Source organism: Dromaius novaehollandiae, chromosome W (assembly GCF_036370855.1).
Source record: "Dromaius novaehollandiae isolate bDroNov1 chromosome W, bDroNov1.hap1, whole genome shotgun sequence".
NCBI classification, from domain to species: Eukaryota; Metazoa; Chordata; class Aves; order Casuariiformes; family Dromaiidae; genus Dromaius; species Dromaius novaehollandiae.
The window spans coordinates 65,340,134-65,364,509 of record NC_088130.1 but is presented as its reverse complement, the minus strand read 5'-3'; the positions used below and the strand labels follow the sequence as shown (position 1 = coordinate 65,364,509).

The 24,376-nt window shown below is 36.4% G+C and overlaps 1 protein-coding gene across 1 annotated transcript in view; it reads left to right on the top strand.

Moving 5' to 3' along the window:
- Positions 1 to 16,228: 16,228 nt before the first annotated feature.
- The window catches only part of LOC112985109 (GTP-binding protein Rit2), a 176,614-nt gene continuing 168,466 nt past the window's right edge, over positions 16,229 to 24,376 (top strand). Inside the window, exon 1 of the mRNA XM_026103494.2 lies at positions 16,229 to 16,455. Within this exon, the coding sequence (XP_025959279.1) occupies positions 16,353 to 16,455 (103 nt within the window). The 5' untranslated portion in view covers positions 16,229 to 16,352. The remainder of the gene's footprint in view (positions 16,456 to 24,376) is intronic.

The window sequence follows — 24,376 nt, the reverse complement described above, 5'->3', positions numbered from 1 at the left end:
ATTTCAAAGAGGTTCAGAACTGTAACGGAAAAAAGGAGGCTCTGTGTTTGAACAAAACTGGTAGAAGCTATAATGGCATATTTTTAAAGAAATCGCTTCCTTTGGTGCATCTTAGGTCCACTCTAATCATGTTGCCTGAATGGAGGTACTGAAGAGATATATCTGGAGCAAAACAAAAATGTGGAGTTTTCAAGTTGCCTTGTCATCCTGACTATAGTGTTTCAGGCCTTGATTAACACTTTGGGAAACTTCTAAACAGGCCAGGGAAGCAATTATTTTTCAGTGGCCCTGGGATTAGGTGGTGTTGGATACTGATTTTCTTACCTGTATGCATCTGTATAGCATTTAGGTAGTCTGGATTTTTAGCTATGCAATAAATACTTTCATTCTTCCTTTCTCTCTTTCTCTCTCTTTCTCTCTCCCTTTTGCTCTCCCTTCTCTGTCTCTGTATTCTCCTTAATGAGCCAAAATGCCAGTATTCTTTCCAAGTAAAGCTGGAATTTTGTTTCTGAAATCTTAATTGGAGGGACTGTTACCATTCCCACTGCAGCAAGCTAAGAAACACCAGTGCTAACACCAGTTTACCGTAGTGTTTCTTCTGCAGATAGCTCCCAAAGTCCTTTGCAAATTCTGGTTAGTATTACTAGTACTGTTCTGTTGATTAATAGACATAAATATAGATTTGTATGCTCAACCAGAGTGGCAGTGAAACATTACAGGAGTGTTGCTATAGGGCACTCTTTTAGCCTTCAAGGCATGTTATTTAAAATCAGGGTTTGTCATACATTATGTTAGGCCATATGCTCTGACTGCTCTGTGGATACTGTTCAGCTCTAGTGCATAGCCTCCAGTGTCAGATGTAAAATGAAACTCCAGTTTGAAATCTATACCTGTCATGTTTTTGTGTTTTTGGGTCCCTGAGCACTTCAGGTAATTCCAGGGACACCTGTTTGCTAGAAATACTTAAAACAGCTTCAGACTTTGAGTGTACTGTATAGGCTTATGATTTATGAACATGTCTGCCTGTCCTTATTAGCCATTTTTAAGTACTTGAAGTAAACATGCTATAAATTTGGAACTAACTGTTTGTGGACACTAAAGTATATTTTCTTGAGGAGAACATGATTGTGAAGTGTTAATATTTTCCTCTTGTAATAATTAGTGGCATGTATTGGTTTGGCTGGTCTTATCCCAGAAGAAGATTAAAGGAAAATGATAGCAAATGTGGCTTCACATTACCTTAAAAGTCCTCCAGATTTTTCAGAGCTTTTCTGAGTGGTTTCCTGGGGTAGATTTTTTTGGTCTGAGGGTTTTACTAACATATAGTAGTCCTCTAGGACTTCTAGCACTCTGTCAAGCAGCCAGAAATCAAGAAAAGGGTTAAGAAAAGTCCGTGTGACTCTCCATGTGCTAGAGACCAAAATTCTGTAGGAATTACTGTAGTACTCTCTGCTACCAATTTGTTTCCATTGGTTTTGTCTCAAAGCACATCATAAATGCCATTACTGAAATAGGCCATGCAATATTTTTGTGAAGTGGAAAGGTGCTCTCCCTTTCAGCTCAACAAGGAAAATGAGACACCTAGCGCTAAAGCTTTTTTAGAAGCAAAATGTAAACAATTATGCTTTTATTTTTCATTTGATGGAATCAGACACTTTGCAGCTTTCTGCCACCCTTTCTACAGGAAGCAATTTTTCTCAAAACTCTGTGTTCCAAGCCAATATTACATGAAAAAATTATTTGCAAATTACTATATTTTTCTTTTTTCTGCAGAATATTTTTTCCTTCCTTGCAGATGGAATTAAATGTATACCATTTTCAATACTTCATAAAGCACTTTTTAAGCTATATTAGATTCAAAACAGCCTCCCCTACCCAGATCCAGTTTTATCTCATCACTTTTTCCAGCTTGGTTGAATATCTGCTTCTGCTAGTTCTTTGAAATTTATGAACTAATTGGATAATCCAAAGTGGTGAAGAAAAAAAGAATTATTAGGTAATTACCTTAGTAATACTCATGACATTTCCCTGTCCTTCCTCACTCTACTTCTGGCTGCTTTGCTTACTTACTGTCTGCTGAAGTCACACTAAGGCAGTAACCCTAGTAGCAAGCATGTAGCCCAGGAGAGTGGATCTGTAGAGTGAATCACCTCGTGCTAAGGACCTAACACCCCCACTGTACACATTTCAAGGGAAGATGCTTCAGACTGGCTGTATTTTGATCCTGCAGAATGAATAGCCCCTACTGCCTGCAGTGCTTCTGCACATCTTCCTTGCTTAGTGTAATGCAAAATGAATGTCATCTGCACACTCCTAGATCACACCATGATAGGATCCAAAGCCTGGTTAGTGATGGCAGTCAGATGATTTGCTTCAAAAGTATACTTCTAGTCCAAACTAACGTGCTAATATAGATTAATCTTTAAAGTAATTCACAGTTGGACACCATAAAGACCATGATAAAAAGATTAGTTCAGGTGGGATCAGAACCAGTGCAGTACCATGTTTATCACTGACTTCATGGTAAGCAAGGTAAGACCAGACTATAAAAATCCCAGACATGTCTCCAGAGTCTGTCTGCTGTGTTCTGCTGTGGTGGCTAAGGTCAGAAAAGCTACGCTTGGTGACAAGGACAGCAAGAGCAGAAGGCAAGGTTTTTCCAGCTGAAAATACAGAGGAACTGATTACACAGGAAGCGTAAAAGCAAAAGACAAACACTTCAGAAAGCTAAAAATTGTAGGCCCAAACAGAAAAATCATGTAAGCACTGTTTGGTAAATTCAGATGTGCTTCTTGTCCATTTTCTGACCATTAATGTCACTGGAAAAAAACAACTTCATGGGACTCTGGAGTATGCTTGTTGTCAAAACTGCGTGGCATAGTGTTTATGAAGGCATATCTTCTCCATCCAGATGGGGGACTGGCTCTCATCAAAACCTGTCTCTTGTGTCAGTCTCAGCTGTTGGTTTTGCACAAGTTGCGTAGATCTTATGACCTTATCATCTTGCTGCAGATCAACCTGCCTGTCTGTCTTCACTCTATCACTTAGGATGACTTATTAATTGGATTTTTTTTTTTAATAAGGCAATATGTTAGGCCATGATCCTGTAAGCACCTACTCCAACAATTAGCATTAATTCTTGAGGTTAATAAATGAATCATGCTAATGAAGGTATGCAGAATCATACTAGCTGGAGGCCTGGCACTATGTTTCGCCAGAAGGTTCAGTTTGACAAGTAAAACAGTTGCTCCTCGTTCTCTGTAAAGTTTTCTGTTAAGCAGTTTGTTGGAATATGAGATCAGGAACTGCTTCTGCATTGGGTTAATGAAACCCTGACTGTTGATCTGAAGCACAGTACCTTTTAGATTGCTCCAAAATCTGGGATACTGGAAGCCTAGCAGGTCATGATATGCTGTACTAAAGCAACATATTAACAAAGTATGTGCCCCTTCTGACAACAAAATGGGGAAGGAGGGTGGAGGCTAGAGCAGAAGACTTAAAAGTGATTTTGATAGCTTGAAAGAAGTTTTCTAGGTTGAGCCTTTGAGCCTCTTTATTCTGTTCTCCATTCCAAAAAGACTGCCAAGGAGAAAAAAAGAGAAACCTAGGGCAGTAAGATGCTACTAAGAAAGTCTCATCCAAACTTGACCACTGTAAATACAGACTTACTTTAGTTTGAATTTTTGGGTTTTTTGAAGGACTTCTGAGAAGTGATCATTCTCAGATGTACAGTGCTTTCTCAGAAAACCTTTGTCTAGCTTTCATACTTACCTAGAGGATGCATAGTCCTCATTCTCCCCACTAGAGATATGTAAACATACACCAAGAAAACATCAGTTTGAAAGTCTCCTGTGATTATGAATGATTTTGAGGAAAGCAGTATGATGCTGTCAGTGATTATCCTGGAGGATATTAATTCATCACAGAGACCTCCATTACTGGTCATGAATTTTAAGGAGAGGAATTAGAGCCCAGATAGTTTGAAAAACTGCATGACCCAGACCACTTCCATTTTACTGAGTCTGGGGTGTTTCTTTCTTCACATAAACTAAAGCCAGAGCCCAGGGAAAAGAAAGAGAACCTATATTTTTAATTGCTGAAATTTAGATGTGTTGGTCTAATTCTGTCCAAAGACAGGGGGAAGCAACAACCTAACAGACGAATTAAATATACTTGTAATACAGGGTTCACTGAATCCTATGCAAACAAATAACACGGTAGTAGATTAAATAAAGATATAATTTCAGCCGTGAACAGGATGAGTTTCTGTGATTTGCACACCAGAAGGATATGTGAAAGAAATTTTATAATGATTATGTACAATTTTCACAGAAAATACAAGTACATTAAACAAGAAAATGTTAATAGCTGAAGATTTGCATATGAATGAAAAAAGCAAGCAAGTCACAAGGAACTGCCTGTACTGTCAGTGGTTTAAGAAAGAAAATAGAATCCCATCTGAAAAATAGAATGTGATTAGAAAACTTGTATTTGACATTGTTGTCTTTGGTACAACCGAATGCAAGGCAATCACTGTGTTGTGAAGTGTATTGGTAAACAAACTGTGATTAATTGGAAAAGCTTTGACAGTATCAGTCTTAATTGTCTGCCTTTAATTTAAGATTTCCAATGATTCAGAACTCTAGAAAATCAAATCTCCTTAAGTTCCAGTGGGCTGTCAATTAAATTTGACTGATTACACTCACCCTTATCCTATAAGGGTAACCTACAATTAATTGCTATACTGTGCAAATTGCAGCAGGACAAGAATAGTTTACAGACTTAGGCAAATGTATGGTAATGTTCACCCTTGCTCTCCAGACACCTGAATCTCAATATTCCCAATGTCCTTCCAATGTCAGACTTTGTGGGTTTTATGGGACTCATTATAGTGTGTTTCTGTTGCAATTGGAGGATTCTTCAGCATAGTTCATGGCCTGTACCTGCCAGATTAATCACTATTACATATACATGAGAAAAAAAGTTGTGTAGCACCTGATTATATGAATGGGATTTATAGAAAGATTTTAATCAGGTAACCCAGTCATTTGTGCATGGAAATGAACACTGTAGTGAGCACAAATAGAAAAAAAATAACTAGAAAGTTGAACATTCAACATTCAGCAGGTGTAAGCAATGTACTCCAATAGTATTAAACAAGGATCCTCTGGAGCTAAGTATAGACTCCACAAAACCTGTGTCAGACAAGTCTTCCTTAGATTTTTTTGTAGAAATCAATGAAAAATGTGGAATAGGTGGCAGAGAAAAGGTTGTTAGAAAATAAGACATAAATTGTGACTATTCCATTTTGCAAAATGAACAAAAAGACAAAGTTTGTGTTGAGAATTTTCATGATAATTCTGCAATACTGGGAGTATAGATAGACATGACATAAAAATCCTAATCAAACTTATTTTGACTCTTTAATGGATTCAGGTAATAGAGTTATTGTCAGTGATGCTTTCTGCAGGATCAAATGCATTTACCTTACTAATTACTGAATAAGCAAGATGTCAAAGATAATTAAGGAATTACTAAGCTATGCCACTTGTTATGTAGCAATTACCATAACTGTTAGATATGGCAAAGAAATAATCTTTCTTACCTGCAAGTGTATTTACAGTATCTCAAATCCATCTTTACAGTAAATGAATCCTTACCGTGGTATTTTGCTTTCCCTTTCTGTTTCTTTTGCGCTAACAATTTTTTTTCTGAATCTGTATTTCACAATAATTGATATTTAATAGAAGGATTTAACTGTATTTAATGAGGTGCCTGATAAATCTAGACACCATTTACTCCAGGCAAACTGGGAACTACACTGCCTTCTAAAAGAGCAGAATGTCTATTCCTTTATGTAAGAAAGTAAGACATAGCTATGCTCTTTATTTTAAAAGAGAGGCTGATTTAATAAAGAATGAGAATGTTCTTTTTCAGGGTAGAGGATAATCTCTCTTCAGGGTAATCAAAAGGAGTGATGTGTTAACAGAGCTATCAGCTTAGTCATAAAAGTGGTTACCTTCTTGACTCCTCTCTAAAAAAGGAAGAAAAAAAGGAAAGAGAAGAAAACCTTCCAGTTTAAACTTACACAATTTTATAGATTCCCTTGCTGAAGCCAATGTATCTCATAAGCTTTCTGGAGAATGAGGAATTTAATTATTGTAGAGAATAGTTATGGTAGAGAAGCAATAGTTATATGAGTAGTTCAATGAAATATAGTTGTATGAATAGTTTAATGAAAGCTTTTCCAGTGGTTAAGATGCCAAAGGACACTCTTTGACAGTATTGATCTAAGACTGGGCCTTTAGATGATAGCATGAGTTGTTATATTGTCATTGAGGTACTTAGTATATTATCTACTAAAGCAGTAAGCAATGTGGTTATAAAATAGTTACTGCTCAAGAAAGTTTTGATATTCATTTAAGCAGCACAATGCAGGAAGAGAAGGTATAATAGGAGAGAAAAGGCAGTTCATTCTAATTCCGTTAGAATGTACAAGTCTTTGAAGTCATTTAAGTGTAAATGAAAGTACGAACATGAGGAGTTGAAAATCTTTTTCCACAGAAAAAGATGTTTGGGTTGATTTGAAACAGACCTTAAATTATAACTAAAACTGCATGGAAGTAAAGGACATTTTGAAAAACAGCCTAAGTAAGAATTAGGGTTAGTTTTTCAAATTAAATTTTGTAAGCTTCTTGCCCAGAGATTGAAGGGATATACATACAAAATAGAAGTGCAACCCTGTGCACATAGATTAGCAAACTTCATATTTGTAAGATGAGGATATTACCAGGATTGTCCTGAGACAGTACTGAGCTACTGAAGGATTCTTAAAATATAGTCAAGCCCCTGGAAAAGGTATGTCTTTCATCTGAATGGTGTTAGGGACTTGGCTGGATTCCAGCATTCAAGAGTCCTTTACAGTCTGTAGTTAAGTGGAAGAACATAAATTCCTCTGATCTCTTTGTTAGACTTTGTCTAACATAGTATTTGTGTGCTCCTTCCCATTAAGGATCCATTATTGTCTCAGCCTTTTCCTTTTGTTATACCGTCAAGGTACCTCTACCACAACCAGCTGCGGCAAAACCAAGGAGAATAAAGTTTTCTGTTTAGCCCTCTAGCATGAATAACTGTGGCTATGTTTTCCAGGCACATGAGCATGCCTACAGACAGCAAAATGTATCGCAAACTGTTTCACAAAGAATAGTTGCTATTTCTCTCTGAACCTGAGTGCAGTGCAGGGGTTCTGATCCTCAGGGCTTTTGTGTCAGAACTCTGGATTTGATCATATGGAAATAAAAAGCATCTGGGACTTGAGACCCAACCAGATGTGGCTCCCATTCAAGTTTTGTTCATGGGAAAATCAAGCAGGACATTTGTTGTTACTACTTTGTTCTCACAGGCAGCAAATTAAATGACTTCCAAATGATAGCATTCTCACCTCTTGGAGCCCTGGACCAATGTAGCCAGTAAGAAAATGATACAACTTAACACCAGTTGAATGCATGCCTGGAAATAATGTCGCAGGGTAATTTTTTAAGTCTTGTTTTAAAATAGTTCTTTTTACATTACACCCTGCATGCATGTGTGATTGTGTATGTGTTGTACATATGTATGTATACATTTGATTCCAATTTTCAAAAACATCATAAGGAAAATGTGTCATTTGTGGATATGATGAGGTGGAAGTTGGAAGGTAGATGTGTTTGTTAACATTAGAGTATTCCTTGTCACCAGGATGAATTTAATACAGAAGATATATTTCTTTTTGTACACAGACGTATTCAATTTATCTTCATCTCAAGGTATGAGCTCAGTTGCTTAAAAGAATTCTTGTATAGCCCTAGCTATGAGACTTCTCCATCACTAAGTAAAGATGAATTGTCAAAGCACCACCAATGGATAAGATGTATTTTCTTTCTTAAAGTGACTGTATTTCCAAATAGCTAAAAATTGAAGTACTAACAGCCTCTGTGAAATGCCAGGCCCTTTAGAGTTAGACTGGGTACTTCTGGAAAAGTGGCATAAGTTAACTTTGTTAAACAATAAGAAATAATGAGATTTAATTTTCAGTGTAAAATTAGCTTCTGTCAACAGCTTGTCTACCTGGAGACTTCTACTTGATTATATGCTTTTAAAGTTAGACAAACTTAAGGTTTTCAGCTTTCCTAAAACCCTCTTAGTCCATTTACAAGCTTTGTTGACTGTGGCCTTTTGGGATTTTCCTCAATACAGAATTTATAACTCCATAATAACTTTTCAGATACATGGGTTTTCATATGTATGTAGCTCATAATTCACTTGGCAGGGCTTAAATGTAAGAATTCACCTCAGATTTGTAAAATGTAAAATTTTTCATGCAGGATTCCTGCTGTTTTCACCATTATTTTTCCATGTGAATTCAGTCCATTTAAGTAGATTGGAAACTGAAAACAGGTAGGATCATCAGAATTTCAGAACAGATATGAACTGAATATTAAGAGAAACTTTTAATCAAAAAAGGAGTGCACTACTGCTTCTGAAAATCGGTGTATCTGTAATCATTTTTGTGTCATTTCTTATAACCCATTATTCAGCCCATTAGGTAACTGAATCTAAGCCTCAGTTGCTCTGAACTCCCTAAATCGTCCTTTATTCAACATAGAAAACAATATCTCCAGTGGCAGATTTAGCTAACCAAAAGTCTGAATTTGGGGGAGTTACCTTTCATTGATATTTTAATGGAACTGACTCTATTTTTCTCATTGTCAGTAAAGTTAATCAGCTTGATTATGCACTTAAGAGATTATTATTAATTGCAACAGATTTCAAGAACTGCACAAGTACTTCTGTTCAACCAGCATAATACTAAAAAACAGTGTGATTTTTAGATGAGAACTATCTCATCTCTGATCCTAGGAAAGTCTAGGACAGAAAAATTCAAATTCATCTATTTGGTAGTTCCCTGATGAAGCTCAAGCTAATCACTGTAGGATTAGTACTTAGGGACAGCAAAATAAAAAGCATCTGAATGCATAATAGCAGACCAGATTCAAGATTACATTGTATGTCTATTGCATTTTGGTTGTTGTTTCTTTATTCTTTTCCCCCAAAGATACACCATTTGACATTTCTAGGCCTTGGTTCATTGGTATCATTCACATGCTTGAAATTAAACATGTTCCTAATTAGAAGGAAATTGTAAACCCTGAAATCTAGGTGAATAATAAACAACTTTTTGACAAATTAAAGCATTAATTCCCTTTTTTACATCCAGCATCCAGGAAGACTACTGAACTCAATATTAAACTGGAGAAATATGGAAGCATTACATTAAAGCAGCTGCCCACGCTCTTGGCACTAGAATATCATCAGCAGTATCTGTAATAGAATATCAGCAGTATCTCCTGAGATACTTTAACAAGACAATGGAGTAATTTTGGACTTTGAATGAAGTTTTAAGAAGTAAGCTTAAGGAAAAGTTGCCTTTTCCAACTTTTGGGAAAATGGATGCACACTAAACAAGTAAAAATGCTCTTGAAAACTGTTATTCTGCTTGTATCAACTATGTCTAGATAATTTGTAGCTCCAAACAGGATATATTCATGTCTTTTGAATGAGTTGTTAATATGATGTCCAAGTGAGGAGAAAAGTGCTGTAGACTCCTGTGACAATATGCTGTCTTTTTTACAATGTCCTGGTGCAATTTATGGATGGAAACCTGAGCAAATTTTCTGGCAGTGTTGAATTCAAGTGGACAGAAAACACATGCATGAGAACTGAATGGTGAACTAGCCTAGAGAAAGGAGAACAGTGGGAAAGTTATAATGATATGTGATTTAATCTAAATACACATTGCAAAAATAAAGAAGCTCTGTCCATTCAATAGGTGAGCCATGTGGAATATCTCAAGGCTGAGAAAGACAATTGTGAACTAATTAAGATCTACTGCCATGATGCAACTGTAGAAAGTAAAAAGAAAGTCCCAAACCTCTCTGCCACTGTTCTTGGATACATGTCTATAGAAGAATTTGCATATAAATAAATATATATATGGGGAGATTGTGGTGTTTTGTCATATGTCTCTGGTGTGAAGAAGCAGTGATGGTCAACTAAAAGTCTAACAATGACTACAGTATAAAGCATATGACAAAGCTGAAAGAAACTTTTTTTCTCTTTAAGTGCAAAGACTCAAGGGACGCAAGCATTTCCATGATCCATAAACTCCCTCAAGGTGACAGTCAAAATGAAAGAATCTTCTCTTTTCAGAAACCAATATGACAGGGATTACTTGAAGAAAGAAAAGAGTAGCAAAAAGCTAAAAGTAGGAAACTGGCACAATCCCAGTGGATTGTGATATGTCACTGAGAGCATTCAAGAGCGGATTAGACAACACTGAAAATTTAGCATCTTTCCTTTTTGATTGCCTGTGTTTATTGTAATTATTCTAAGCTTGAAATGTGTACTAGTAGCAGTAAATCCATATTGCGTAAGACTTGAAACAATAGTGTGGCCAGATTTAGGAAGTACACTTCAAAATGGTTACGCAGTGGAGAGTCTTTGGAACACAACAAAAATGAGAGCTTAATAAATGACCTATGAAGGAGGATTGACAGACTTGCTTTACTGTTGAAAAAAAGTAGTTATGAACGAATAAAAAGACACTGGAAGGCCTGGAAGAACAACATTCACTCTTGTTCTCTATATTCATTGTGTTCATTTACATTCACTAGTTCACTATTTAAATATGTGTTCAGTGTGTTTGTTCACTGTACCTTTTCATAATAGCTGCAGCAGGTAGGATGAGCAGTGATAGTCTTACTGTGTAGTAAGAACATTTGCATTTCAAAGAACTTCTTAATAGGATAGTGAGGCAATTCATTTCAGTATTTAAAAAAATCTGTGTAGTTTCTCTCACTGGAAGACTTTAAAATAAGGTTAAATAAGCATTTTTTCAAATTATTAAGGTGGATTTCTGGAGTGGGACAGGGATGAACAAGATGACTTCCTCTGAGCTCATCTAACCCTAGATTTGTAGCATTTCATATTATATTTGTGCTTATCATTTTCTTTTTTAGCAGAGTCACTGGAAGATGAATGGATTTAGAATAAACATATATTCATGCTCACAGAGAACATGCTTATGTGAAATTAAGACTCTAAGATCTTTAAGATTTGCACATTCTGGATATCAGTGTTGCATTTAAAAATATAAAAGTCTTATCTATGAATGTAATTAAAATTCAACAGAAATCCATAAATGAACTGCAATCATTAGTACTTCTTGACAGTAAGATCATAAATCATTTGTGAAACCTTATTGGAAACCCAGAGAAAATAGCTTTTTCCATTGACATACTCTAGGATGTGACCTTCAATGTTTCTGTTCAAGAAGTTAAAGAGCAGTCACTTGGAAGGACTCTTTGAAGTTACACTACTTGAATTTTCTCAAGAATGTGAGAACTGCCCCTATTTCTAAAGCCTACGCATAATATTAGTTGCATTGTTTGACCTGTGATAAACAAGGAGAATATGTTCCTCTGAACTCATAGATGAACCTCCCCTCCTTGACTACAAGACTGGAAACCCAATGTTTATCTGTTCTGTTACTTGGTGGACTTTGAAGTCGTTTCACATTTTCTATTGGTAGTCAATGTTTTGTCTCTTCTCCTTTCATTTGCTATTGCCACTCCACATCCTAATAAAGCTTAGATTGAAATGCATTGCAGCAGAGGCAGGGGACAGTATGTTGTCTGACACTAGGGATAGAAATAAGAACTTCAGAACAAAAGGCTGAACAAAATGTCTTAACAGCTTGAGCTAAAGAGACAGTTTCAAGGTAGGAGGTTGTCAAGAGTTCTGTCAAGCATAGTGAGGGATCTGTGATGCAGTGACTCATTCTACAGGTGAGTAATTTGGAGAGCATAAAAATGATGGGGATTACCTAAGGAAGTCTGAATGTCTGTGGCAGATGGGTTGTAGAGCCACTGGGTACTTCTAGTAGAAATCTGAATTACAAAAATGCAGAGCTTCTCCTGTAGTGTGTTGAAGGTCCCTTAGCAATATAATTCAGAGGCGCTCAGCATATTTAAGAATGAATATGTTAGATCTGGTAATGTAAAATTTAAGCTTAAAATTTTTGAAGTCCCCTAGCAATTACTCTATCATTCTGGCTTCACTCAGAACTGATCAAGGTAGGTTAGCGTGCCAAATGCAGCATTTCTCAGGAGTATATTTCATCAGTGCTCTAGTGCTGTGCAGTAATTTTTGCATTAGCACTCTTTCTTGTCATAGCAGCACTTCAGCAATTCAGCAAGGTAGGCTTATTTGTTTTTTTTATAAAGGATGCTTTTTACATTTCCTCTCTGCTATGCCTAATATGTAAACATGCGGGACAAAAGAGTGGTCAGTGTTTCCATAATGGAATGGCCCCCAGTGGGCTCATGCATATTCCCTTATTATTAAATGGTTCAGATGCCTTTAAACTCTTCACTTACTGGAGCACAAATCAGTCAAGATTTGCATTTTGCTTGCTGTTCAAGTTTTTAAACTCATGAGCTCTCTCCTTAATGACAAGAATTTTTATCCAGGTTAATTGATAAAATCTCGTCAACATAAAGTGCTCTAGGAAACAATTTCAGAGCATTTACATGTTGTATTAACATCTCATTATTTTATTCAACACCCCCAGAGCAAATGGGGATGCAGGATGAATGGAATGTGTTTTCTAATGGTATTCTCTCCAGAAAAAAGCTCATCTACTTCTCTTCTCCCACACCTATCTATATGCTGTCTCCTGCTTAAAACCTGGGCCTGCCTAAAGATCTGAGCATCTATTTCCATATATCTAAGGTCTATATCAATATTAACATTCACAATATGAATTCAAACAAAGCAGTTCCCAGATTTTGAATATTGAATGCCTTCAATGAACCCCTTTTTTTAAAAAAAGTGATTTTTGTATAGCAAATTAAGAAAGTGAAAAATAATCAGAAAACTGGCTATATGTTCATAAACAACATGTAAGCAGCAATAGAGTCCACATTTGTTAAATAAATGATTCATTACAGATTAAAACCCCAAGCTTATTTCCCACTTTTGTAGCTGCTCTTGTTTGCCGGAGGACAGTTTATGGATTTGCATCATGATAAATGTATCCTTGAAACAGGGAAAGAAAGACAGAAAGAAAAAAGAGGACTGGAGTTTGTTGTGGAATGAAACACCCATTGTAAAAGCTCTAGTATCTTAGGATCTACTGTAGTATTTTGTATTGTTTGCTCCTATAAATGCTTCCATAAAGCATTTGCTCTGGTGATATTTTTCCTATCATGTAAGAGTTTCAAGATGAGTCATTTCAAATCATCTTAGTATTAATTTTTTTGGCAGCAGACTGAAAGCAAAACCTTGTACTTTTCTGCTTAGATGGGAGAAGGAGCACTAATTGATGTTACCATAAACTGGAATGAAGCTGAAATACTCATCCTCCACTACTAAAATAAATGAAATTAGGGCAAACAAGCTGTTTGTCAATAGGAAGTTATGATGACAAACACTTAGAATAAATTCTGCATTATGAGTGGGAATGCAGTGTCTCCTTTTTAGGTTCAGGACAAATCCCTGTCAAAGTGGGATAGTTAGGAGTGTGTCTTTGTCCAAGTGGTTATATTATGACTTATTTAACTGTTCAATAAATATGAATGTTTTTCTTTAAAAAAAGGTATTTAAATGGTTAATCCCCAAACTATAGATAGAAATATTTAATCCCACTCTTCTGGACATACAAATATTGTCTTCATTTTTCTACATTAGCTTGAAAGATAAGGAAATGAATGGCTTTTTACTTACTTCTCTCTTTTTCTTCTCCCTGCTGTAAAGTAATTCTCTTCTGTAGCCCACTTTACAGCTCCAAACAAACAAACAAAAAATTGACTTCATCAGTTTTATCTGGCAAACATTAACAGCAGGAAAAAAAAAAGATTTTAATCTATTATATATACATCATTTTCAACAATATTTTTTTGAATATTTTACTTAGGCTGTCTTTTGAGTCACCCACACAACCACCCACTTTCATGACTCTTTTTAATGTCAGCCAAGAGTTAACTGCCAGCTTTTGGAATAAAAGCTCCTGAGGAGGAGGTTGCTATGTCGATGGGAGATCACCAGGAACACCCTTGCTTCAAGGAATGGTTTTAGGTAGCATTATTAATCTAATCTAATATGTCAATACTGAGCACTTGAAGGTGATTTTAATGAAAATGAGATTCTAATTACAACAGGGATTTACTGACCTACCTGACTCTTACTGCTGGAGTTCAATATTTAGGCATCATGTTATTACATTCAGAACTTCCTGTTTAAGTCCTATTTTAGTCTCTGAAGACTAAATCCTCCTGAATCCCAAAGTTCACCTCCAGGTATCAATATAGGCACCCAGCCATGACAGTACAAAGCTCCTCAGAGCATGATTATTACAGAAATCTTGAAGGTCAACAGCAGTAGACCCTTATTCTCGGGAAGTGCCCAGAGCACAATGGCTCCCTGTCTGCCCTCTTTTACTATATAGCCCCAGGGTGAACGGACTGTGATACTTTTCTTCAGTGTTTTCCCTGGATCTGTTTGTGTGTGGCTTAGGAAGTTCTTGTGCAAGAGGTAGTGGCTGTGTATTTAACAATCCATTTAACAACGGATTTTTTTGTTTGTTTTTCTGTATTTAAATTCTTTTTGACTGTAAGTTAATTCCTACTGTCCCAAACATCAAGCAGTAAGGAGTTCCTAAAGTCAGTCATGGCTCTTACAAGAAGTCCTTTGTTTGGTGTTCAACCTGGCATCTGTCTATTTCATCTGATGTTTCCTAATCTTTTTATTAGGAGAGAGAATAAGTATTCATGTTCTGTTTAGCTTCTCCATTCCAGTTATAATTTTATAAACGTACCTATATTGCTTTTCTCTTTAATCATGTATTTTCCTAGTCCAATGAACTGTTTTTCATACAGGTACCCTTCTGTAGCTTTTCCTTCCCTTTCTCGTTTTCTTTAAATCATGTCCTTAATAAGGCTGTGATTTTTGTTTAGTTTTTCACTTTCTACTTTTAAATCTGGATTCCTGTGTAATGCCATATGTTTATACTCCATGAAATAATTGGAGGAGTGGAAAGATGACAATCATAAGAGGTATACGGCTCCCAAGCCTGATTACCAGTCGCTTCTCATGCTTCCATTTCTCTGTCTCCCTGGTGGTTGCATATGTTCTGTGAAAGCCCTACGCTTTTCAAAAGAGAGCAAGCTTTTGCTTTCTGCCACTTTTGCAGTAGTTGCTTTTCAGTCTGCAAAAATACTGAATAACAGTTAAAGCTGAACAAGTATCTTTGTAATTATCACATTCCTTAAAGGTACTACATCCAGTAAAGGACTTCTTCAAAAATCAATGAAGAGCAATGATCTTTTGTTGTAAGTTTTCACTGCATAATTCTGATGCATTTTCATGATGAATGTTGTTCACAAACTTTTTGCTTTATTCATTTGTTATTTATTTGGACTGACCAAGTTTGTCAGAGAAGTAACTTAATATTACTGTGAAATACTTACAACAAAAAAATTTGTATTCTCTGCTTACACTGATATTTTTGGATGGATTATTCTTTCCCCCCCTCTCTTCACACCCAACCCCCTTCTGAAATTCTGTAAGAAAAAAAAATCTAAAATACTTGGCTTATTTCTGCAAATAATGGTGCAAACTACACTAAAAGAGAATTGATTTGGGGACAAACCTAACCTTAGAAAACTTCTCTACTTAGCAGTCAGCTTCATGAAAAAAAAAGACTTCTTTAAGTTGTTCCTCATTTTGCTTGTAATTATATTAAATGTAAATCTAGCAAACTTGATGAACATAGGATAAATAGTTAGCTCCAAGGTGGCAAGGAGGTTGTCTGGTAATTTTTTATTATTGTTTAAAATTCAAGCAAGTGCTACATGGAATAACAAGCATCATAATTAAGAAATGTGATCTATTTTCTTTTTCCGGAGGCTCTGCTCAATTTGATTCCAATGACACAGCAACACCCAGAGGTACCAGGGCTCCTGAGCCTCACAAAACTGCTTCTGTCCAGGAAGAGAAACACAGAGAATGATACAGAGCTGGGAGGGGGGAGAGAAAGATTTTTATTGGAAGCTGTTAAAGTGGTTGCTATGAGACCTTCTTCAGCTAACACAGGCACAGCAGCGAGTGTGAGGCTGATAATTCGTACCTCTTGTATTATACCTTTCCTTTACGCTTTTTTTTTAACACAGCTTTTATAGTTGTTTAAGATCAGAGCAAGCACCTGTCAGTTGCTTTTTTCTTCCCTTCTGCTCTTTTCTATTGCCTCGTGCAAGATGGAGCTAGAAAATGAAATGATCAGCTCCTCCAGCAATTCTTCAGCAGGCTCCAGAGAGTACAAGGTTGTGATGCTAGGAGCAGGGGGAGTTGGCAAAAGCGGTAAGTTTCAGCAACAACATTTTGGGGGAGAAAGGGTGAACTGGGAGTGTAAAGTTCAGAGAACAAGAATGGTTTGGTGAGAGGTTTCCTTCCTCTGTCTGTTGCACATGGCTTGGATAAAAGAGTCTATAACTGGGGACTGGGGCAATGAGTCAGCTTAATTTGTTATAGAGTGAAATGTTATAAGCCTTTTCTGTTTCTTGCTTTGTTTTGGGTTTTTTTTTTTGCAAAACCAAGCTTGGCTCTGTTGGCTATGAGGAAAGAGTAGTCGGCTTGCTGCTGTTAGTGTAATGCTTAGTTCTGCCAGCAGTCATGTCACTGTAGCACTTTGTGAGGGGTGATGGTTTGCTGGATAGTGTGAATATAACTTGTTGGCCTGCCAGTCCTTCTGTCCAGAGATGAAACTACCTGCAAAGTCAGCTCTGAAGAGCAAAGTGAGGAGGATGCCTACAGTGGCTATTTTTTCTTCCCCACATCTTTACCTGACTTTTTGGCTGAGTGTCAGTATGGCTCAGCTGGTGTTGGTCTCCCCTACAGTCTGGACAGTTATAGGATGCATATCTGAGTCTCACCTCAGGTGATAAGGTAGATTTGCAGCATATTTTAATATCACTGTCCAGTGCTGGCAAGATACTCTATTGTCTGACAGTGGTATCTCTTCAGAGGAGTTATTATTTTCTCTGGACAGTGTTTTCTTTTTCCCAGATACTATCACCTTTTGATTTATTCTCACTGACACTAGCATTCCTTTGCTGAGCATGCAGTGTCTGTCTCAGTAGCCAGTATATTGAGCTGGCCACACAACAAACCTATAATTACATCTTCTGGAAATTAAAAAAAAAAAGAAAAAGAAGAAAATAAAGTAGTCTAATACCTCAGCCTAGATTCCAAATAAGTTTCAGGTCAGGTAGGATAAATAAACTGTGACACTAAACTGTGGTAACTGTAAAGCTCAAACAAGTTTTGTTTCCTATTCAAACAACAGGACTAGGTATAGATACAAAATTGTAAGTATTGCGAGTAGATATAATTTCCCCTGTATATTCATAATCTCTGTTTTCTCGTTACGTTCGGCTTCAGGTTCAGGGCCATGTCTTTCAGTGAAAGCTATTTCCTTTCAGTAGTACCTTACCAAGCAAACAATATTTGCACAGATGTTATGCTATGATCACTATATAAAATGAGGGAGAAAAAAATATTGGTTTGCTCAGAGTAACTTTCTGCAATTTCAAATTAACTTATCCATGGTAAAGCAGATATCCAGGATGTGTCAGCTGGAACTTTCAGCAAAATGTCACTTGTCTCACATTTTTTTTTTTCCTGAGTGCATCCAAAAGATGGCAGCAATTTTTTCAAAACATATTCTTGTAAGAAATATGTCATTTTTAGGACTCATTCAATGGAAAAAAAAAAAAGAAAGACACTACAAACTATGCTATATTCATAGTGTAATTGAATCACAAGGGACACATTTTATGTACACATTGAAGAAACTTCAGAGTTTCCATTTAAGAGTTTTAAAGCACAAATTAAGTTTATTCACATCTCCTTGGTCAGAAAACCTTAGCTTATTATTTTGTGTGAATAAAACCTTCAAAGATGTGGATTATGCAGTGTAATGGTATATCTCCAAAGCTCAGAAAGACCAGATCATTGTTCAAGAAGACCTGGGTGTCTATATGGTCTGGAGAAATAAAATGGCATGATGTGAATAGTTATGACATGCAGTGGGATTAATGAAGAACTTCTGTGATAAAATAGCTGAAAAAAACCCACAATTGACTAACAAGAGACCGGAATAAATGGGGTGGACAATTCATCATTTACTGACTGTGAGCTTCCAATGTGGTTTGCGCTTTAAATATTTCAGAAGAATCCTGAGACGGTCCAAATGATAGGATTTCAATAGGAATAAGGAATAATTAATGTCACTTTGTAAATCATAAATTCATTTTGACTATTGTTTAGGCAGGTCTAATTTAAACTGGATTAAAAGCAGAGAAAGGCCTGGATGACTGTCCTTTTCCAAGATGAGCTCTCCTTTCCTGTAATAATCAAGATTCACTCTGTCCAGGAAATTACAAGTCCAACCTTAAAAACAAGGTCAGGGTAGAATAGGGATGAGAGATAAAAAATAGTTCAATTTTTAACACAGAGTTTGGCAGATACATGAAATGCAGGGTGATATGTTGATAATACTCTGGCTTTCTTCTCCTTCCATCTCCCTTCTCCCTCCCTTTCTGTAAGGCATGAAAAAAACAGTAACAGCTGGAGCTAAGTTGCTGAGTGGGAATCCTCTTTTGGATGAAAGCTTTTCAGGTCCTCCTTTTGCTCAGTATTAAATAATTCATGTTTGGGAAGAATTTTCCTTATGAACCAAGCAGCAAAATTGTCTGAAGATTTAGCCTGGATGTAGTTCACTTCTTGGGATCCTCTGGGCAATTTGTTCTTCTGTTTCCTACTCTCTTCTGCTCTCTCCTTGTGGCAGTTTGTACTGTATGTCTTGAAGTCTTTGCATTGAAAACTGTGCACTTGTTTTAACTGGGCTGAGGGTGATGATTGTATGTGAAGAGTGTGGAGAGGAGGGAATAAGAAAGGGAACATCAAGAATGGAAGTTCTTTGGACCTTGATATCTATTTAATACTTGCTTTGGGGTTTCAGACTTGCTCCTTGCGTTCTGTATTCCAAGATGGCAGATAACCCAGGAGGACAGTCAGTCTCATGTTATTGAGCTATTCAGTGTAGTAGAAGTTTCACAAGAATTGATAATTGGAAGATACACTGAGGACATCAACATCTGATACCCACCACATTCGGAATACTCAGAATATTGATATGTAAACTGCAAAATGATTTAAGAATTGTGGCGTAAGGGTCCTCCCATCTCAAACTTGGTTCCAGAAAAAAAAAATCTCTGCCTGTGTTTTGCAGAAGGGAAAAAAAAACATGCTTCTGAACAAATAGGTAAGAGTGACATTTAATTAAAATGTACAAAGCTATATGTAAATTGGCTGGGAAAGTGATTTCTGTATCATGTAATTATAGATTATAGATTCCCTAGCATGAGTTATCCCTTCAAAGAGTTCTGAAAATAGAACTATTTTGGTTTTCAGAGCAATATGCTAATTTATTATTTTGTGTAGGTTGTGGCTGACATCAAGCACTTTGCCATAGCTTTGATGCAAGATAAGACCAAAGTAAGGATCTAACCAGGAATAAAAATAAAATAAAGTAAACTAAACTAAAATAAAATTAAATTAAATTAAAAAAACAAAACAAAACAAAATAAATATTGAAGAGCACTTGGAACAAAAAGTAAATTTTCCACTGACTTTCATTCGATTATAATCCATGCTAAAACTACGCATCTCTAATACTGTATTTATCTTTAATCTAGAAAAAAAAAGGGATTTTGACATTAGGTCTTCTCTACTTTGTTCACAAATCTCAGGTCAGACCTACGCCACGTGGACTGACGCCTAAGAATCTTTGTGGTTTTGAACAGGTTTTGCTTACAAGTACCTTCAGAGCTCTGTCTGGGCAGTGAACCTAGTACTTTCATAATTTCTAGCCAAACAGTGCAGCACAAACCACTGGGCTTAGCTCTGTTTTTCAATGTGACAAAAAATATACACAAAAGAGCCTCTAAATCCTGAGGCTGTTCATTGCTAGCTTATATTTAGCAACACTAATTACACTAATAATAATAATTAATTACTACATACTCTGCAAAACATTAGCAATAATTAACTGAGGAGGTTGTACAATGACTACCAAAAAGAACAAACAAATTGATGTACTTCGACACGTGAATAAAATGGAAAACCTCTGTCTCACGAGGAATTATTATTACCTAGGCATCCTTCAAATGCACATCAGATTGCTTCGTAATCTAACAGTACTTTCCTTTCCTTTACTGGATGAAAATGATGTTCTGTTTTCTTTCTGATACCATTTAAAGTTGATTCATTTATGGGTAAAGAAGATCTATTGTTACTCCTGAGAACTGTAATTAGATGTTTATCCATAGAACAAGCAGAGCATAGATGCAAAATGAACTTGTGCTATCTGGCCTAAGAAAGTTTCATTTCAGATGAGAAGAGGAATTATTAAAAAAAAAAAAAAACAAAGCAACAATTTTTTTTTTCTCAGAAAATTATTTTTTACCTTAGTGACAATGTGCTTTTTCCCGAGATTTATTTTTCAAATTGATTGCCAGATTATTTTTTGCCACTTAAAGATTTGAAAGGTTTGTCAAACAATTACCCTGAGATTTTTAAAGCATATTTTTTTTAGTTTTAATAGATATTTTTTATATAAATTTTAGATATATTTTTTCCAGGCTTCAATTTAAAGGGGAGGGGAAAGGAGAAGGAATTAAGAAAATGGTTTTCCTATGGGTGTTTTAGGAAGAAGGCAGAGAAACCTGTTTCTCAAGCTGATCTGAATACAGGTGTCTTGCTTCTCCCATTCATTTCCTCCATTTTTTTGCTCATGTTGCAAAAGTGCCCTATTTTATGAGTGACTCATCCCATTCATTTCAGGATCTTCTGTACAAAATTGGTGCCATAATGTATTAAAACAGCAATCCTTTTTGCGTTAGAGGAACTTGGGTACTAAAAATAGGATTAATCCTCAATTTTCTTTTGTTTGCATGATCAACTGCCTTTTTTGGACCAGTTTTGCTTATTCGGTACAAACAGACCACATTCAGTGCTTATCAGTTTCAAGTATGTCCTCATAATAAGAGTCTCAAGTAAACATAGATAGCAAAGTTATTTCTTACACTATGGAGAGCATCCTGGAGAACTGGCTCAGTCTTGCTGTTTGTTCATCCTTTGGAGATAAGCTGGCTTATGATCCAGGCTACACTGGAAAAGGGTGAAGAGCAGAGCTAGAGATTCATCTTGCTTCAAAAGAGCTCAGATTGGGAAGGATCATTTAGGTCCGTTGGTCTTCTACCATTGCAAAGCTCAGTATTCTAAGACAAACTTCATAAATTGATCAAACAGTTTCTTGTTTTTTTTTTTTTTTCTTCCCTAGCACTTAGACCACAAGGCTATGCCACAACTTCACTACTTTAGTTAAATCCTTCCTTGTCCAATTTCTATCCATATTAGTCTGTAGATAATGTATTGTACTTGTACTGGTTTTATCCTTTCACATAAGCATAAATTATTGTGGATCTCTTCATGAGATCATAGGACATAGCACAATAACTTCCATTCTAAATTAATATCTGTTTTTCAAGTATGCTGGATCAAAATGATCTCTGATGCAATTAAATAACCTCTTCATGGATGCTTTTCAATGTACATGTGATATACAATGTACTTAAAATGATATTACAGTTGTGATAAATCTTTCATGTGATAAATAAGAGCCAGCTCTGTCCTCCACAGACCAGCATGCAAGGTCACTTATACTTTTTAGCCAGTTTTGCATTAGTATATTATCGACTTTGGCAGTGACTAACTTTTCTACGTGGAAAGCAACTGGCTCTCTATGGGTGCTTTTTTGAAAAACACACCAATTCTTGCTCATCACAAAAATCTTCTTCTATCTTTTCCCCACCCAGCACATTTTCCTTTACTTACCTGCTGGGAGAACATAGTGGCATCATACTCATGAAATGTCAACTAACTTCAGTTTAAACCGCAACTGAATTCTGGCTCTACCAGCTTTGGATTGAAGCAATTCTTTTAAGCTTTGAAATAAACCTTGAGAAGTCTAATTGCAATGATCACAGAGTGATGTCGCTATTCAGCTTTCTCAGTTGCTTGTGACATCCTCCATGAGCTGACTCAACTCGCCATCCCATGAGAAAATTCCTTCTCCTCTAAAGGAAAAGTGCAAAGTTTTCTTCTGTGTTACACTCAAAGGATATGAAACACATCAGAGCCAGCATATGCCAGGGGATGGTTGGCAACAGGATGAGAAGGGAGATCAAAGATTTCCATCATTTGATGGACATGAGATTTTAGGATTGCCTGAGCTGTGTTTGGAGTTGTAGTTTTTATCACAGTCAGGTATAGCCGTGCAGTATCCCTATTGAGCTACTGATATCAGATAGCGAAGGACAGGGAACATAAAATTTCTTAGGGGATATTTCTCTGCTTCCTGCACAAATAGTTAACATCTGGGCAAAGTCTTATGTTTGATCTCCAGTGTGGGGCAGACTTTGTGGAACCATCAGATATATCTCAGAAATGTATTGCCAGCCAGAACAATAGAGAGCAAGGGAAATACTATCACAGTCTGGTGCCTGGTATGCTCTTGGTTAGGTCCTGCTATGTTTCCCTAGATGTCTAGTAAAGATCAAGAGAAAGAGTCTGACTTGTTGTCTTATGATTCAAACTGATATCCAGGAGGAACCTGGAAGATTAAGTTATTGCTCAGTATGAGTTAAGGTGAAAAATGGTAGTCCCTTGAGCATTTAGGTGTGCTGTGAGTTACAGTTAAAGTGAACTGTTTTTTTTTCCTGCTTGCAAAATCAGTTTAAGTATAGTTTTTGGTGTCTAATTTGGTGCTGCTTCTCCTATGGCTGCACCAAATTCCCATCTTTCCTAACCTGAGTAGAAATTGGGCCACTAGTGTATGCATTAATAAATATACACATCTTCATCCTCCTGAAAATAAATGTCCATTGTGGCTAGGATGGTGTAAGCTGGGAATTACAGTCATTGTAATAAAGAGTTACAAATTTTGTAATAAGAGTGGTGGTAGAGTAGGCTGTATTTTCTCCACAAATAAAAGGCTTGTACAGAAGGTCCACTGAAGCCAGAGAAGCACATTCCTGAGTATCTGCAGCTTTCAGTTTTTTGCACAAACTGCACTAGACACTGGAGAATTTGCAGATGTGGAATACCGATATATCTGTGATCTTTAATAGCAAACTGTTCTGATGTTTCAATTACCTTCATAGATAGGATACTGCATTTATTTCAAGCTTGATTTTGGGTAATTTTAACTTCTAGCCATTTTGTCTTATCATTCCTTTGTTAACAAGATTGAAAAGCTCCCTATTCTCTTACTTTTCTATCTGTCAGTACCTGTAAACAGTGATTAGGCCACCCCTCAGCCTTCTCTTCAACAGACTGAGCATCTGAAACATCACTTGACAAAGCTTGTTTTCCTGCTTAGACCATTTTGTAAGCTTAATTTGAGCACCGTAGTACTTCCACATCAATTTCTAAATGTGAATTCCAAAACCTGACATGCTGTTCTATTAGTGGTCTTACTAGAAGCAAGATTGCTGGTTTCTACCTAATGTAGTCCTTTTCTGTTCCTCTAGGAATAACATGGGCTCTTTTTGTTCAAGTGTAATTCACAGAAATCATGTAAAGGGAAATACCTTCAGTAACCCTTCAGTCTTTTACTCTTTCCCCCAGCACTGCCACCTGTACTACCACATCTCTAGTGATAACCTGAATTCTGCATTTCCGTATGCATTATTGTGTTTTGGAAGTATTTTGCTAGGTTGTGACCATTGAAGCAGATGATTCAAATCATTCTGTACATCTCTGATATTCCTTGCTTGTCTTTAGTGTGTTAGTTATCCACTTGGCAGGGTTAAACACATTCCTTATTCATTAATTTTCTTGACTATGGGCAAACCTTGTGGTCAGAATTATTTGCCTTGGGGAAATAAGCTAATGATGTTTTCCTTATTTTGCCGATTCACATAATCCAATGACCGGAGGCATGGAAGATTCAATTATGGCTCTTACATTTAATAGGATGGTTTCTGCATGTGAGTACCAACTGGTTACTAAAAATGTCTGCAGTTCTAGTTCCTTCAATGCCAGAAACAGTCTGGTAAATAAGAGAAAGTTCAGAGAAGACCAACAGAGATGATAAAAGGGCTGTGGCAATACGATTTATAATCACAAATGACTATGACAACATTCAAATAGCTCT